General features: G+C 41.0%; 1 protein-coding gene across 1 annotated transcript; it reads right to left on the bottom strand.

Moving 5' to 3' along the window:
* Positions 1-7,702: 7,702 nt before the first annotated feature.
* On the bottom strand, positions 7,703-10,508 carry adra2db (adrenergic, alpha-2D-, receptor b). Its single transcript, XM_033632629.2, has one exon. The coding sequence runs from the start codon at positions 10,089-10,091 to the stop codon at positions 8,820-8,822; it is 1,272 nt and encodes a 423-aa protein (XP_033488520.1). The 5' UTR covers positions 10,092-10,508; the 3' UTR covers positions 7,703-8,819.
* Between the last annotated feature and the right edge of the window lie 3,697 nt (positions 10,509-14,205).

Genomic DNA, 14,205 nt, shown 5'->3' with positions numbered 1-14,205 from the left:
CATTTCTGCCAATGTGATGAAAATATCCTTTACAACATTATAATGAGAAACTTTCTTAAAATTATGACAGTGTGTTTCAAAATGATTACTTATCATCTCAAAATACTAAGAAACTGTTACAAAATAATGAAACCAACTCATTATTTTTGCGCTATAAGTCATTATTTTGAGAAACTAATTCATTGTTTTTGTGATACTAAGCCTGTATTTTGAGTACGTTTCTCATTATAATGACTTATAAGGCAGAGTGCTCCATCTACAACAACGTCAACCATGATATTTTGTTCAAATTAAAAACTATGGTTTCTACGGTGATACACAAGAGGTTAACTAATTCAGTGAAAGACAGCAATTTGTATCAATAAATGGCTGTGCTTCAAACACAGTTCATATTGCAGGTGGTGTACCACAAGGATCTATTTTAGAGCCTTGATTATTTCTTATTAAAATGAATCATTTTTCAGTAGTTTGTAAGGTTTCTTTCTCATTTTGTTTGCTGATGATACCAACATGATTTTAACACATACACACTCTAAAAAATAACACAAATGAGAAAAAGGTGAGAGCTGCAAGATGGTTTCAACTCAATGCACTCTCATTAAATGATAAAAAATCTAATTTCATTATATTTTTTTGCGTCAAGTAGCAGGAAGTATGATAGGGATTATGCTGGAATGTCAGTAGATGAAAAAGAAATTTCTCAAGTCTCTAACACTTATTTGTTTGGCATTTTAGTTAGGCATTTTTAGCAAATTCATAATACTAGACAGGTTGATCAGCTTCACCTCCCTTTTTATAAAACGAAACATGGCCAGGACTCAGATACTGTGGTGTACAGATTTGGAACACCAAAGTAAATGTTACCAAGAGCTTGGCATCCTTAGAAAATGTTTATAAGGAAATCATCATTACATTTAGTTCATGATGTCTAATTATTTCTTGACGTGTATAAATATTTTTTTTCTTGTTCTCTTTGCATTGGGTTTTATGTATTTATTGTTTTTTATTGGATTATTGTTCACTGACTGGTAACCTTTTCTGCTCAGTGTGCTTCATGTTGTATCTTATCTTTTGTTGTATTTTTTCTGTATATTGTTAATTTATTTTATTGTTTACTTTTCCCTTTTTTGTAAATGTTTGTTATTCTCATTAAGTTTAGGGAAAGTCTGTGGCTCCTTGACCTCTCCTGACACTTTTTTTCAACTATATAAACATGAGCCTGCTCTGTTCTTGTTGCAGTTGTACGTTTAAAAAACAAAAAAATAGATTATGCTTTACAGTAGATCATCTATCACTGCTTAAAATGGTCCTTGTTTCTTTATCTTATTTTCTGTTCAACATGATATTTCAGATTAGAGTGCTCATGTGCTGACTGTGCATACAGCATGTTGCAGTTGCTCCTTTTAGTTTTTGTTTTTTTCTTATTTATGTGTCTTATTTTTCTTACTTTTACCCACTTAGCTTTCTTTGTACTCGTTAGTTTTTTCTGTAGCAAATTATTAAGCCATGCACTCTAAACATGCAACTAGAGAGAGTCCTGGTTTTCTTTTTCACTGTTTTTTTTTTTTTTTTTTTCTTAAGTTCCCCTCAGGAATCAATTAAGTGTTTCTGATTAAGATTTTGATATCTTTTCATGCAGAAGATTCTTGATAATGAAAGTTGATCAGTTTGAGGCACTTTCAAAGATGAAGCTACTGTGCAGGAAGTTAAGGTTGAAAGCATTGTTACCTCTCACATCCCGCTCACTGCAGGTCCCATTCAGTGTGACTGGGCTGAATCCAAGATTCAAGACAACTTCAAATCTAAAACAGCTCCTGCTGTGAAGCCCCTGTGTCCCACCACTCACATACTTGGAGGCCCAAGGCAGAAGACAAGCACGGGGCCCCTTTAATTACACCCTCAGCATTTTACACCCACCCTTCCAACTCATCTAAACTGGGTCAGGGCAGAGCTTGCATCGAAGGTCTGCTATTGTTAAGAATGTTGAGCTGATCTCTCCAGCCTGAGAAAAATACACACACTGTACTTTTATGCTAATGGGGCTCCTTATAGTTACCCTCATTATTATTATTTCTAATAACCATTCTCCCTTGGCTCGTAAAAATTTGTTTCATGGCTGCAATTATTGCTGCTGCAGATGCCTGCACTAGAGTTCTTTGTTAGATGCAGGCAGTTGATTTTTTGGCATGAATTTTTTTTTAACAAGGCTTCCACTCCTGTTTTCCTGTGCCAAGTAGCTTTGGTTTGTGAATTTATCATTCTTGATTGTCAAGAAAATGACTAGTTAGGTGTTCTTTCAAAGGTGATTGTAAATAAGAATACAATATTTCACAATATAGTATTTTCTGTGCCCTATTTTTGCAGCAGTGACCAACCTGCACATAATGGTAAGTACAGTGCATTTCCTGGTTACAGATATAAGAGTTTCCACGGTATCACAGGTCATAGGTGTCCTTTTAATGGTGTGGCTGCCATGCCACAAAGTGTAAAAATGGATAAATGCACATCAGAGTTCAGGAGGTGAATGTATGTGTGTGGGGTTTTTTTTGAGTTATGAAAGGAATACAAAAGGGACTAAGGATGCACTATGGTCCAGCAGGATATCATCCCAGTACTCTGCCTCAATACAGCAAATGAGAGAAGCACCAAGAACGCACCTTCCATCTGAGACTGTGAGAGGAAAAACAGTACACAAGATTTCCCTTGAAAATGAATCAGCTCCACGAATGTTTTGTTTGGATTTGAATGTCGCCTGCAAATGCCCGCTAGAAACAAAAGAAGATTTAATCTCACACAGACTGCTGAGGAAGCACGTTCACTTTATGAAAAGAGAGTGTAGGGATGAGAACTCCCTGTGATGTGTAAAGACAAATAGCAATGCAATGCTCAGGAATAACAGAAGCCTAATTGTCCGCCGTATATGTGTCCATCTGTACCATCTGTTTTCTTTGAGGGGTTCATCAAGGTAAATTGCACATGGGGGGCTGCATAAATGCCTTGAATGTTCAGTTGTGTATGCAGTAGATGAATGGTGAATAATTTGCAATTTGCAAAGAGTGGAAAGATATCGGAGGGAAACATTTTTGCATACAAATCCTTTTTAAACAAACATACAGTGCTCATTAAGGACTAAAATGAAATGATAAACAGGAAGACAAAGGCACCCTGTTTATTCAGATCTCTCTTTGAATAACTACCCTTTGCTTTCAGAACTATTTTTGCACCTAATGCAGGATAAAAAAAACCTAAAAAGCAGGAAACAGAACAAGCGAGGATAAATATTTAGATTAAGTAACCTGGTTGTGCCTAAAGGGAGTGAAAGTTTTGCAACACACTGCAAGTCATTGATCACATCCCAAAGTGGTTCTCTCAGTCCCAAGAACAAAACAGAAGAACACATACTTTTGTTGTGTTAAGTGTTACAGCCACTAAGCTTAATCAGTGTGTTCAACCCCAGCTTGTAGGTCTGCTTTCATACAGATTTCTTTGTTTGTTGAAGAGTTTTAAACAAGTGGCAACCTCCGCGACTTTAAAATGAAGCCAACACAGAAGTGCCAAAAACTGCAGTTCCTCAAACAGCCACTTGAGGCTGGCTCTAGCAACATAATCCCCCCAATGTTAAAATGCCCAAATTTACAACAGAAATAAATATGTTTACAGCCTGGTATAAAACAGTTTTGGTTTCTGTAGCTATATCCACCTTTATTGCATCTGTCATGAGGGGTTCCCCATTAGCATTTTATTAAAGCAGGATTTATACTTCTGCATTGAATCAATGCCATACCTTCACCGTAGGCTCTGCATCAATGTAGAGCCTACACCACACCCTACCCCGTAGCCTGATTTGTATTTCCCCAGAAGTGTAACAACACTTTGCAGCAAGGCAGACCTCCTGTCTATTTTTGTAAGCTGAAACCATTTCCCTCAGTGGAAACGAAGCTTTTATTTACTTTAATTTCACAGATAAGAAACAATAAATTGTGAAGACAGTAAAGCTTCCACAAAATAGCATTTTAAATCTTGTGTGTGATTTATCCTGGCTTCATATGAATAGAGGAGATCTCTGCTGGTCACTAGGCTAATTTATACAATGTAAAATGCCACAGGCTTGTGCTAATAATGTTAGCATGTTATATTTGTTTGGAAAACGTGTTTGTTTTGTCAGTGAACCTTGTGAGTTGTAATGGAACCGAACTTTCTAACGTTACCTTTGTTAAATGTTGCTGTTGTCTGTGGCTTCATATGAGTAGAGGAAAAGTCCGCCAGCTGCCAGGCTAATTTATACAATGTAAAATGCCACAGGCTTGTGCTAAAAACAGTAGCATGTTGTATTTGTGGGGAAAATGTTTCCAGCAAAAGACAAGTGTTTGTCTGTGAATGCTGCGAGTTACAGTGAAGCTGATTTGTGTACTTTGTGTTTGAAATTATCGCTATTAAGCCATGTTTGATGTGTGTTTTGAATCAACTAAAGTTTACAGCACTTCACAGAAACCCCACAGCTGACTAGTGTTTTGGAGGTGTAACTTCAGAGTGACACAGACACACTTCCGCACAAGTATAAAATGCTCACAACCACATCTGCCATTTGCGTAGGCTATTGCGTAGGCTCTGCATAGAGCTGACGCACAAGAATAAATCCCTCTTAAGGCTTGAATTTACACATAATTAAGGGCAGTGACAGGCTGTCTGTCAGTAGTGTTCTCGGCTTCTCAGTCAGATCCACCCCTCACTCCTCCATAGAGTCAGCCTCTTGCCCAAATATGGTCACTTCTGGCTCCAACCAGGATGGTGATGGCAGAATAGGCTGAACTCGAGGCTTCAGAACGGGAGTCCACAAACCAATGGTCGGCGTCATGGTAGCAACATCCATTTTTTAACAGTCTTAAAGGTTTTTGGTTTTAAAGGATGAGGCTGGCCATATTCCATGTCCTAATTTTTTGACAACAAATCCCACAAAAAGACTAAAACCTAGAAAGCATCAGATTGTCTCTCAATACTTTCCGACTTCCACAACCTGTCTGTGGCTCTTGTCCCCAGACCATTTGTTCCTACTGAAGGCATGAAAAAAAACAGGTCACAAATATAGTTTTAGTATCTTAAAAATGGTAATACATTTTCTAAAACAGCTTAGCACTGTAGTTTTTTGCAAATTTTACTCAAACAGGACTACACAGTGTGTGCTTTTTATAACATTTGGTGTGCCCGTGAGTGTTTACAGCAGCAGGACGGTGAAGACAATACTTGTCCTCAGAGAGGAAATTTGTCTTGGACAACAAGGCGGCTGCGGCTCACAATTTAGAATACAAAAGACATTAACATTTGAATTATAAACAGCATTCATAGGATCAAATCATGGTTCTCTTTTCATTGGGGCTGAAGAAAAATGTATAGTATCACCTTACTTTTTTCTCTGAAGCTGCAAATTTCTTGCATTACAGCCTGCACAGTCTGTGACAACTTCTGCAGCACAGCTTCCATGCCTCGTTTGACAGTAAACATTGTTTTAAAATAGAAATGTCTGATGCCATGGTGATTCTGCTGCTGAGTAGGATCTACACCCGCTTGGGCTGTCAAGAGGCATGGAGGATACACACCTGCATACGTGTGCCTGCAGAGACACACACACACTGAGGCCACTAATCTGACTGTCATCTTTAAGTTAGTGCTGCAGTTTACTGATTTCCTCTGACACCTCCAGTCATACGCTGACTGTGTGTGTTAAACGGGGCTATATGTTAGAACAGCCGAGAGGCACCGAGCTCAGTTCCACCCTCGCTTTGACGTGACACCAGCTGATTTACACTAATGACAAACCGGCTCCACTTCTCTTCCTGGGACTGACGCCAGTTTTGGCCTTGCTCGCCTCCAACCCTTATCTTGTTAGAGACAATTGAAAAAAAAAAACCAATTACCTGCAGATGCCGCATTGTGCCTGACAAACAAGGTAATAGCAGAGGACAACGAGCAACTCCTCGTCGTTCTCCCTCTCTCATCCTAAGAGGCTGCACCCATCTTGTAACATTTATAACCACATCTCCTGCAAGCATTGTGACTGCAAATAGCCCTGCCTGCACTTCTGACCCAAAACAGCCCTGGCAGCCATCTCTGACCGTCCACTCTTCCTCCTGTTTAAAAAGGGCCAGAATAAAGCTTTCCCTCCAGCATCCCACACCAGGAAATGTTTTGACTCTGTCCAGTTGGTCTGTTGCTCTCATTAAGCCTTTTGGGAGGTTGAGGGTCGCCGCAGCTCAGCGTCTCTTCCTGAACAACTTTGTTTACAGTCTGGGATAAATAAAAGGCTCGGTAGGAGAGGCCTGCAAATCAACAGAGGAGAAACAACGCTGATTTTTGTCTTGAATAAAAATGCAGTTAGCAGAGCATTTACCTCATGAATAGAGAGGGATTTTGAGGGGTCTGTCTTGTATTAAAGTTCTTCTAGGAATGAAAATGAACATTACATAATGTGCCACGCCGCTCCACATGTAGGTCTCTCATTTTAGACTCTGAAGTGTGCGAGGAGACATGCCTAGAGAGATCACACATGACTGAAAGTAACAGAAAACATTAACTGCTAATTAAAAGAATTGTGGCTCATTCTTGCTGCAACAGAGCAGTTGATTAGAAAGATAATTGAATTGGGAAGTGAGATTTAACAAGGGAGTTGCATGTCTCATTGGAAAGTAATATGTATACCATCAGGAACAAAATAACATGACAGTGTACATGGAAATATTTCTGCCTCGATAATTACGACAGGTATGACGAGAGATGGCCGCGCCATCTGGAGAATTCAAGTTACATTTAACATGTGCACAACAACATCAAGTTACACATGTCCCAATCACCATCACTCTAATCCCAGTAATTCAAGGAGATACAAAGCTAATTTTACCACCTCCTGCGAGTGTGACTCAACCCAGACATTTCATTTGTTTCAAGAGTTCCTTTGAGATAACGCTTCCTTCCTCTCGACAGCCGCACTTCTCTCAGACTGTCTGAATCCTCCTCATGAATAAAACGCGCGGCACGTCAAGAGGAAAAGGAAATATTCAACCACCTTCACTCTCATTTCCCTTGATGATATTTCAACAACACCCTCGTGAATATGGGCGCACTTCACAAAAAAACACTTCATTAAACTTTTTAAAAATTTCCTTTTAACCATGACACACCTCAAACGGGTGATTATCATTGGCAAGGCGCCAGCGAGCCGTAGGAGTGCTTTGAAGACATTCCTCAGAGGATATAAATAGTGTATCTATCCCCAGCATCCCCATGCAGACAAAAGGCTGATAAGAAGCTGGTCAGTCTTCTATTTCCTCACCAGAGTTTCTCCAGGAACTTCTCATATGTACTTCTTCATATTGAACATTTCACACACACTTTACATCCCAGATGCATCATCAACTTACTGCAGACTGTATGGGAAACAGTGCAGCATCCTTGAAACTAACCACAGCATCTCCTTTTCATGTCTTGTAATAAGTTTGTGACTATATATATATATATATTTCCCATAAAGTGTAAAGACTTCTCCCCTCTGTAAATTATTCCTACATATCTTTAGGAAGTTAAAGTCGAGCTGAAGTGGACTTTTTCCTAATAAAACAGCTTTATAAAGCAGAGGATTACAGCCATAGGCCCAGCTTGTAGATATTAAGCTTTTTTATTGAACCAAGGAGATTTGATGCTGGATGGAAGTCCAGCTCTTTCTGCAATATCTGAGTCCAGAGATGTTATTTTTAAGATAGAGGGAGGAAGACTGTTTTGTATTTTGGCTGTGTCACGTGTGAGCTAGCCTTCCTCTGGCATGTACAGGAATGTCACAGTCAGTCAAATCTACTGGACTTTCTTTTTTTCTCACCTTCCCAGTATCATTTTTATTTGTGAGAGAATAAAGAAAAAAACATTTTTACAACACAATGAAATGAATATTTGCTGGATGAAAATACCCAGATCTGATCTCCCTTGAATGGTGATGTCACACGCTTTAAATATTTACTGACAAAATACTGAGGTATTGTGAGGTGTTGAAATGAAACACACATAGATTTTGCACATGCAGGCCTCAGCTTGGCCATTGTTCTGGTGTGAGCTGGTGCGATGGTGTGGTGGGGGTGTGAGATTAGACTCTTACGTAAGTTTGGGGGTTCACTGATAAGAAATGACTGAGAGGTCTTGCTGGAGCTTTAACTGCAGCGAGCAAAGATATATGTGCGTGTCTGAATTACCTGTAATAATGCCAAACGCTGCATGCAACATTAAATCAGATTTCATTTCCTTTTTTTTCCCATGACACACATTCACAGGCAATACTTGTGTGCCTGCTTATCCCCATGCTTGTATCTTATGGGGAGATTAATCTTCTTTTTATCTTTACAGAGAACACCCACTGTGAAGCAGCTACATTTATGACTTCAGTGTTACCCTGAAGTAGCTCTTTCCTGCTGCTCGCTGCAACATTAGAGATTGATCCAACGCAGAGATTTCTTCTTCAGAGGTGCATGTTTGCAGGACTCATTATACAGTGACCTACATATTACAATTTATGCTTAAATAACTGACCATGTTTCTTGCAAGTTTGCAACACTGATGCATTAAAAATATCCTTTGTTTTGCTTAACTTAACATTTTATTCATAGACTTTTAAATGTGCACACAATACTGGGTCTTTTTTTTCAATATGATGGAGTTACATTTGAATGAATTTGGGGAGGGGAAAACAGCCAGCCATGAAAAATGAGCTCTATTAATATAATACCTTCCCAGCATGGAGTGAGACAGGCAAAACAGATTTGTCCCAGCATCCCTTTCTGTGTTCATGTGCGTTTAGAAGTTCTGCATATGATTTTCTTGAAGGATTTCCTGAAATCCCTGTTGAAAATAGTGTATATTATGGGGTTCACAGAACTGTTGCAGTAGCCAATCCAAAAGAAGAGGTTAAAGAGTGCGCCGGGGATGTAGCAGCTGTCTCTGCAGATGGCATGAAGACTGTATGTAAAGAAGAAGGGGAACCAGCAAAGCACAAACACCCCCATCACCACCGCCAGCACGAAGGTGAAACGTTTCTCCCTCATCTGGGCCACTTTGGTTTTGTTGGCTGCGGCCAGATGTTGTCGCCCAGCTGGGTTCTTCTGCTCCGGGTAGAGCTGTGACGCCCGGGCTGAAGCCCAGGAGAGACGGCAGTTCTGAGGCGGGCAACAGTCTGACCCCTCCACCTTTCTCCGCTTGGTGAAGCGATTATTGCGGGGTTTAGTATCCGACGGACAGCAACTCTCCTCCAGATCGATGTCATCCAGCTCCCCTTGCCTCTGCTGGTGGCTGCCGGAGCTCTGGCTGCTGGGGCTCTCCGTCTCGAACCGGTCCTTCCTCACGAAACAGGTCTCGGACTGAGAGGGCTGCCTCTCCAGGCCGTTCTTGGCCACGAACACGGTGGAGCTGCGCTGCTTGGCCACCTTATAGATTTTACAGTAAACCAGAATCATGATGAGACCTGGAGCGAAGAAGGACACAATGCAGGAGGAGAGGATGTACCAGGTCTCATCGTTCAGCAGGCACTCCCGTTCATCATGTTTGGTCATGAGAAGAGGAGGGAAGGAGATGACAGCAGATATTACCCACACTACAGCGATCATGGACTTGATGCGCTTAGGTGTCCGCTTCAGGTTGTAGCTGACCGCCTTTGTCACTGACCAGTAGCGGTCCAGGCTGATTGCGCACAGGTGCACGATGGATGAGGTGCAAAACAACACGTCCAAAGACAAATAGAAAGCGCACCAAGTGCTTCCAAAGTACCAGTAGCCCATGACTTCATTGGCGAGGGAGAAGGGGATGACCAGTGTGGCCACCAGGATGTCCGCTGATGCCAAAGAGACCAGGAAAAGGTTCTGGGGCGCACGGAGAGCCCGGCTGGTCAGCACCGCTACAATCACCAAAACGTTACCGACTATGGTCACAGAGATGATCACAGTGACCACAAGGATGATGAGCGCAGTAGCTGCCCCCGTGTGTGGCAAGCCAAACGGTGCGTCCGTGGTGTTCTCATCACTGGAAACGTTTTCCACCAACAGATTTAACTGGGTTAAATCCATTCTGGCTCCAGTTTGTCCTTTTGTATCATGTTCGTTGTTTTGCACCCGTTTGCTCTCCAAAACAGCTAAAACTGGGTGCGCTGAGCTGCCTTCCACTAACGTACGGAGATACGTTGCGCGTAACGCTCCTGGTCAGAGTGTAGCCCACATAAGACGCAGCACCTGCATAAATACATCTCCTCAAACAGAAAAGCCCTTTCTTAGAGGTTCACCGAATTATCTCGATGGTCACACGGGGTTCTGAAAATATCACGGAAAGGACAAAAGAGTTCACAATCCAACGCTCCACGAGTTAAGTCGCTCCTCTTCTGTCATGTTGCCATGCGTAATGCTGCTTTTGCGTTTTGGTGAGCAGCATCGCTTTGGAGACACACTGCTGATGGAATGAATGCCTACACAGGAGGGAGGCGGTGACATCACTCCAACCCATCTCTAAACTTAAAGGATAGAGAGAGTGTGTGTGCGTGTGTGTGTGTGTGTGTGTGAGAGAGAGAGAGAGAGAGAGAGGCAGACAGACAGACAGAGAGAGAGCTTTGTTTAGACAGTTGGATTTGAGATTTCTTTGAAATTTTAAGTGTCTTCAGGCGAGCCTTTGGGCTTATTGTGTTGTTTTCTTTCTTTTCATATTTAACTTTTCTCAGCATTACATGTGCAGCATGTGGAGAGTGAGAAAAATACAGCCTTGTGTTGCACAACAAAATGCACCATTGTAGCTTTATATTTTAATCATTTGAAATGATTATTTTATGACACTGGCAGCACTGTGACGGGGATGTTTAAGGTGAAATGGCCATTAAGAGTCATTGATGGATATGTGGGTGAAACAGCACAGCAGGAGGCTTCTCTGAACTTTATCAGCCCTGCAGGGCTGCCAATTAGCAAACCGTGGTGTTCAAAGTAAAAAGCTTTCATGCTACAGTGATTGACTGATCTGTACTTGCATTTTGTCTCTGAAATTCAGTGTTACATTTTTTATGGTCTACCTCTCTGATGGAGGCCTATACTTTCCTGTATGCACCCTCACTCTTTTCCATTATTCATACACTATAATCTAGCATGGTTCTGTGCTGGCACATGGAGGTGACCATAATACCTGTTACTGAGAAGCCTGCATCTGTTTGCTCTAAAGGTCTGGTTATATAACGTGTGTGTGGCGGCATCAGGCAGGCAGTCGTAGAGCCAGAGGATATTTACCAGTCAGGAGTGATACAAAAAGACGCACACACTCATGGCCAGCCAGGGGTCATTGTGAAATAAAACTATGAAATGAAATTAATGCTGAGCTGATGAGTCGTCTGCGCTCACCAGATGCACTTCATTAATTTGGGATTTAAAAAATAAAAAATCTATTTGTGAAGTAAAAAGCATCTGCCGGAAGCCTGTCAGTATGGGATCATGCAGTCCAGCTAAAGCTGCTCAATGGATGCCAACATTAATGTTGGTCTATGTGTGTGTGTGTGTGTCTATGTTCATCCTCGAGAGTGAGTTGTCTGGAGGCTGAGCATCCCTCAGTGGCTGCAGTGAGACGAAACACAGAAGTAGATTTGGAGGAGGACGTGGAGGAGGATTCGGACAGCTTCGCTTCTTTCTCCGTTTCCTCGGTCTCTTGCTCTGATCTCACTCCCCTGGATGAACATAAAAAACAGTGAGGATCATCTAAAGGGTGACTGTCACCATATATCAGTGGTATGTAGACGTTCCCTTAAGGCCCTACCTGCATAAAGGCAGAAAGGAAAAACACTGACCTCAGTAACCAGCATCCTCCAACACAAACATGCTATTTACAAGCAGGAAAAACAGCGTTCTTTTGTGTCTGACTTTATAACTTTCGGGGGATTCACGAAATGACATACAATTATAGTTATTGCAAATGAGCTTGTTATGCAATCATTTGCCAGAGCATGCAATTACACACATTTTCTCTGTTTTATTAAATTATTTCTTATATTTTTCATTTAAACATTAACTTTCAACTAAGATAGATAGATAGATAGATAGATGTCTTTCTATGTGTTTTAAGTATGTCATTATGTGTTTTTTATCATTGCCCTGTCATTTGTCAGTTTTGGTGGTTGTTTTTAACCTGATAAATCTGGTTAAATAGCTAGGAGAAATTAAAAATGCATACCAAACAAAAGTTCAGGTCTCAGGAGGATATGAATATAATATATAATATATATACTTAAAGTGATGTTGCAATACCCGTCTGCACCTGTAACTTTTACAATGCCAAAGAAACAGAAATTATGCAACAGCTCCAACACTTCTCTTGTCCTGCTAGCAGGTGTTGACATCATCTAGTCAACACAACAACGTGTTTTGTCTTATTCGTGCACCGGCTCTACCTTTGTTGAAGACATTTGTTTGGGAGAGAAGAAGCAAAACTGTCTCCTCAATACTCTTGTCCTTTCTAATCCAAAATTTGATAAGTGCAGAATTTACAGTTACATAACGCACATTGCTAAATATCACTCGAAGCTGAAAGTCACTGCAATATGCTTTGTGCTATGAGGTAATGCACAACTCATTGGCACAGACACCCACACACCTTCCTCCATTCATACACATCATTAGAAAGTGCATATGTGTTGAATTATGTGCTGCACATTTAGTGTATGATTTTAGAAAGAAATAAAGAAAGAAAAGGACACATGCAAATATCCATAGTGTATTTATAGACACATGCATGTACTCTTTATTGTATACTTTATATCTTGACATAACAAGCTGTTGAAACCATTCTGAAGTAATCACAGAAACATTATTTTGTGATCTGGGGGAAACTGAAAATGAAAAATAATTCCGCACATGTACCTTCCAGCCTTTTGTACCTACTATTCTGAGCAATACAAACAATACCCAGCATCCTGTCGCTTTGGATCCAGTTTCCTGTTATGATGCAGTCACCACACCAAATGAGGGGTGGGTACACGTCCAAGCCCGTCCTGAGGTTCCCGCCACTGTGAGGCTAAAGGTTTTCCCACAAATTGAGAAATCAAATCACATTTCCCGTCAACCAATCATTCAAACAATTAGTTTCCAATTGAGAGTAAGAAGTGTCATTAAACAGGCAGAACTAATCAGCTATTCGGACTATTACATGTTCGACGTCCTTGTGGCACGCATGACCCCTCTGTGACGCACATGCCAGATTCATTTACTGTCACAAATTTAAAATATTGGAAGCTCTCTGCAGCCAAAACATTTACCGAGTCACCTGAATGGCTTTAATCTCATCAACTCACCAATCACTGTGGTTTGACAACTTGTCCCACTGCCAGCAGGTAATGTTTGAGTGATATGGTTTTAGTGATAGTTACAGCTCCAAGAAATGATTCGTTAGCTTGGCAGTGGTTATTAATACTCTCGCTAAACATCATTTCACTGCCAAGTCAGTGCGCTTATTATACACCACACACACACTTTTTCTCACTTACTTATATATGTTTTTTTAGCTCACTTATAAACAAAAGTGTGTCCTATACATCCAGGCTTGCAGGAGGCTAACAAGAGAGGTTTCTACTTCTGATCAGCCTTTATGGGAAGTAAACATGTGGCATGCTGAGATATGATGATGTTACCGGCCAGACAAGACTGTAGATTTTTAAAAAAAACGACAACAAAAGACCCCTGAGAGGGCAGCCATATTCAGAAGCGACTGATTGCTGTGTTTCCCTCGCTGCCGCAATCCTCTTACCTTCCTGTTTTCTTCTGAGGAGGCTGTTTAGGCTGGTTGTGAGCAGAGCCCACTGCTGCATTATGTAACAATCCAGGAATAAATGGCCTGAAGGGGTGTGTGAAAACCTCATCTCAGGTTGCAGGTGATTTGCTACAGTAAACATTTTATCAAAAAAATTTCAGCCTGCAGAACTTTAGCCAGGACCCCATATGATTACTGCATATGCATAATTATAAGCGTGTGTGTGTTACAAGATCCTTGGCTCTGGTTGATGTGTATACTTGTGGGAGATAGCACACAAGGAAGTGGGAGAGGAGTGTGTGTGTGCGTGTCACACAGCCACACAGTGATTCACTTTCTTTTTTCAGAGATCACACATCTCTCCATGTCTCCCACCTTCCTCAAGTGTTGCTATTGCTGTCAGTAGGCTTGGCA

Source organism: Epinephelus lanceolatus, chromosome 7, assembly GCF_041903045.1.
Source record: "Epinephelus lanceolatus isolate andai-2023 chromosome 7, ASM4190304v1, whole genome shotgun sequence".
In the NCBI taxonomy this organism is placed as follows: Eukaryota; Metazoa; Chordata; class Actinopteri; order Perciformes; family Serranidae; genus Epinephelus; species Epinephelus lanceolatus.
This window is presented reverse-complemented; position numbering and strand designations above follow the sequence as displayed.

Bases quoted from the DNA above. Each gene is read 5' to 3' on its own strand.
- adra2db (XM_033632629.2), bottom strand. From the start codon at position 10,091: ATGGATTTAACCCAGTTAAATCTGTTGGTGGAAAACGTTTCCAGTGAT.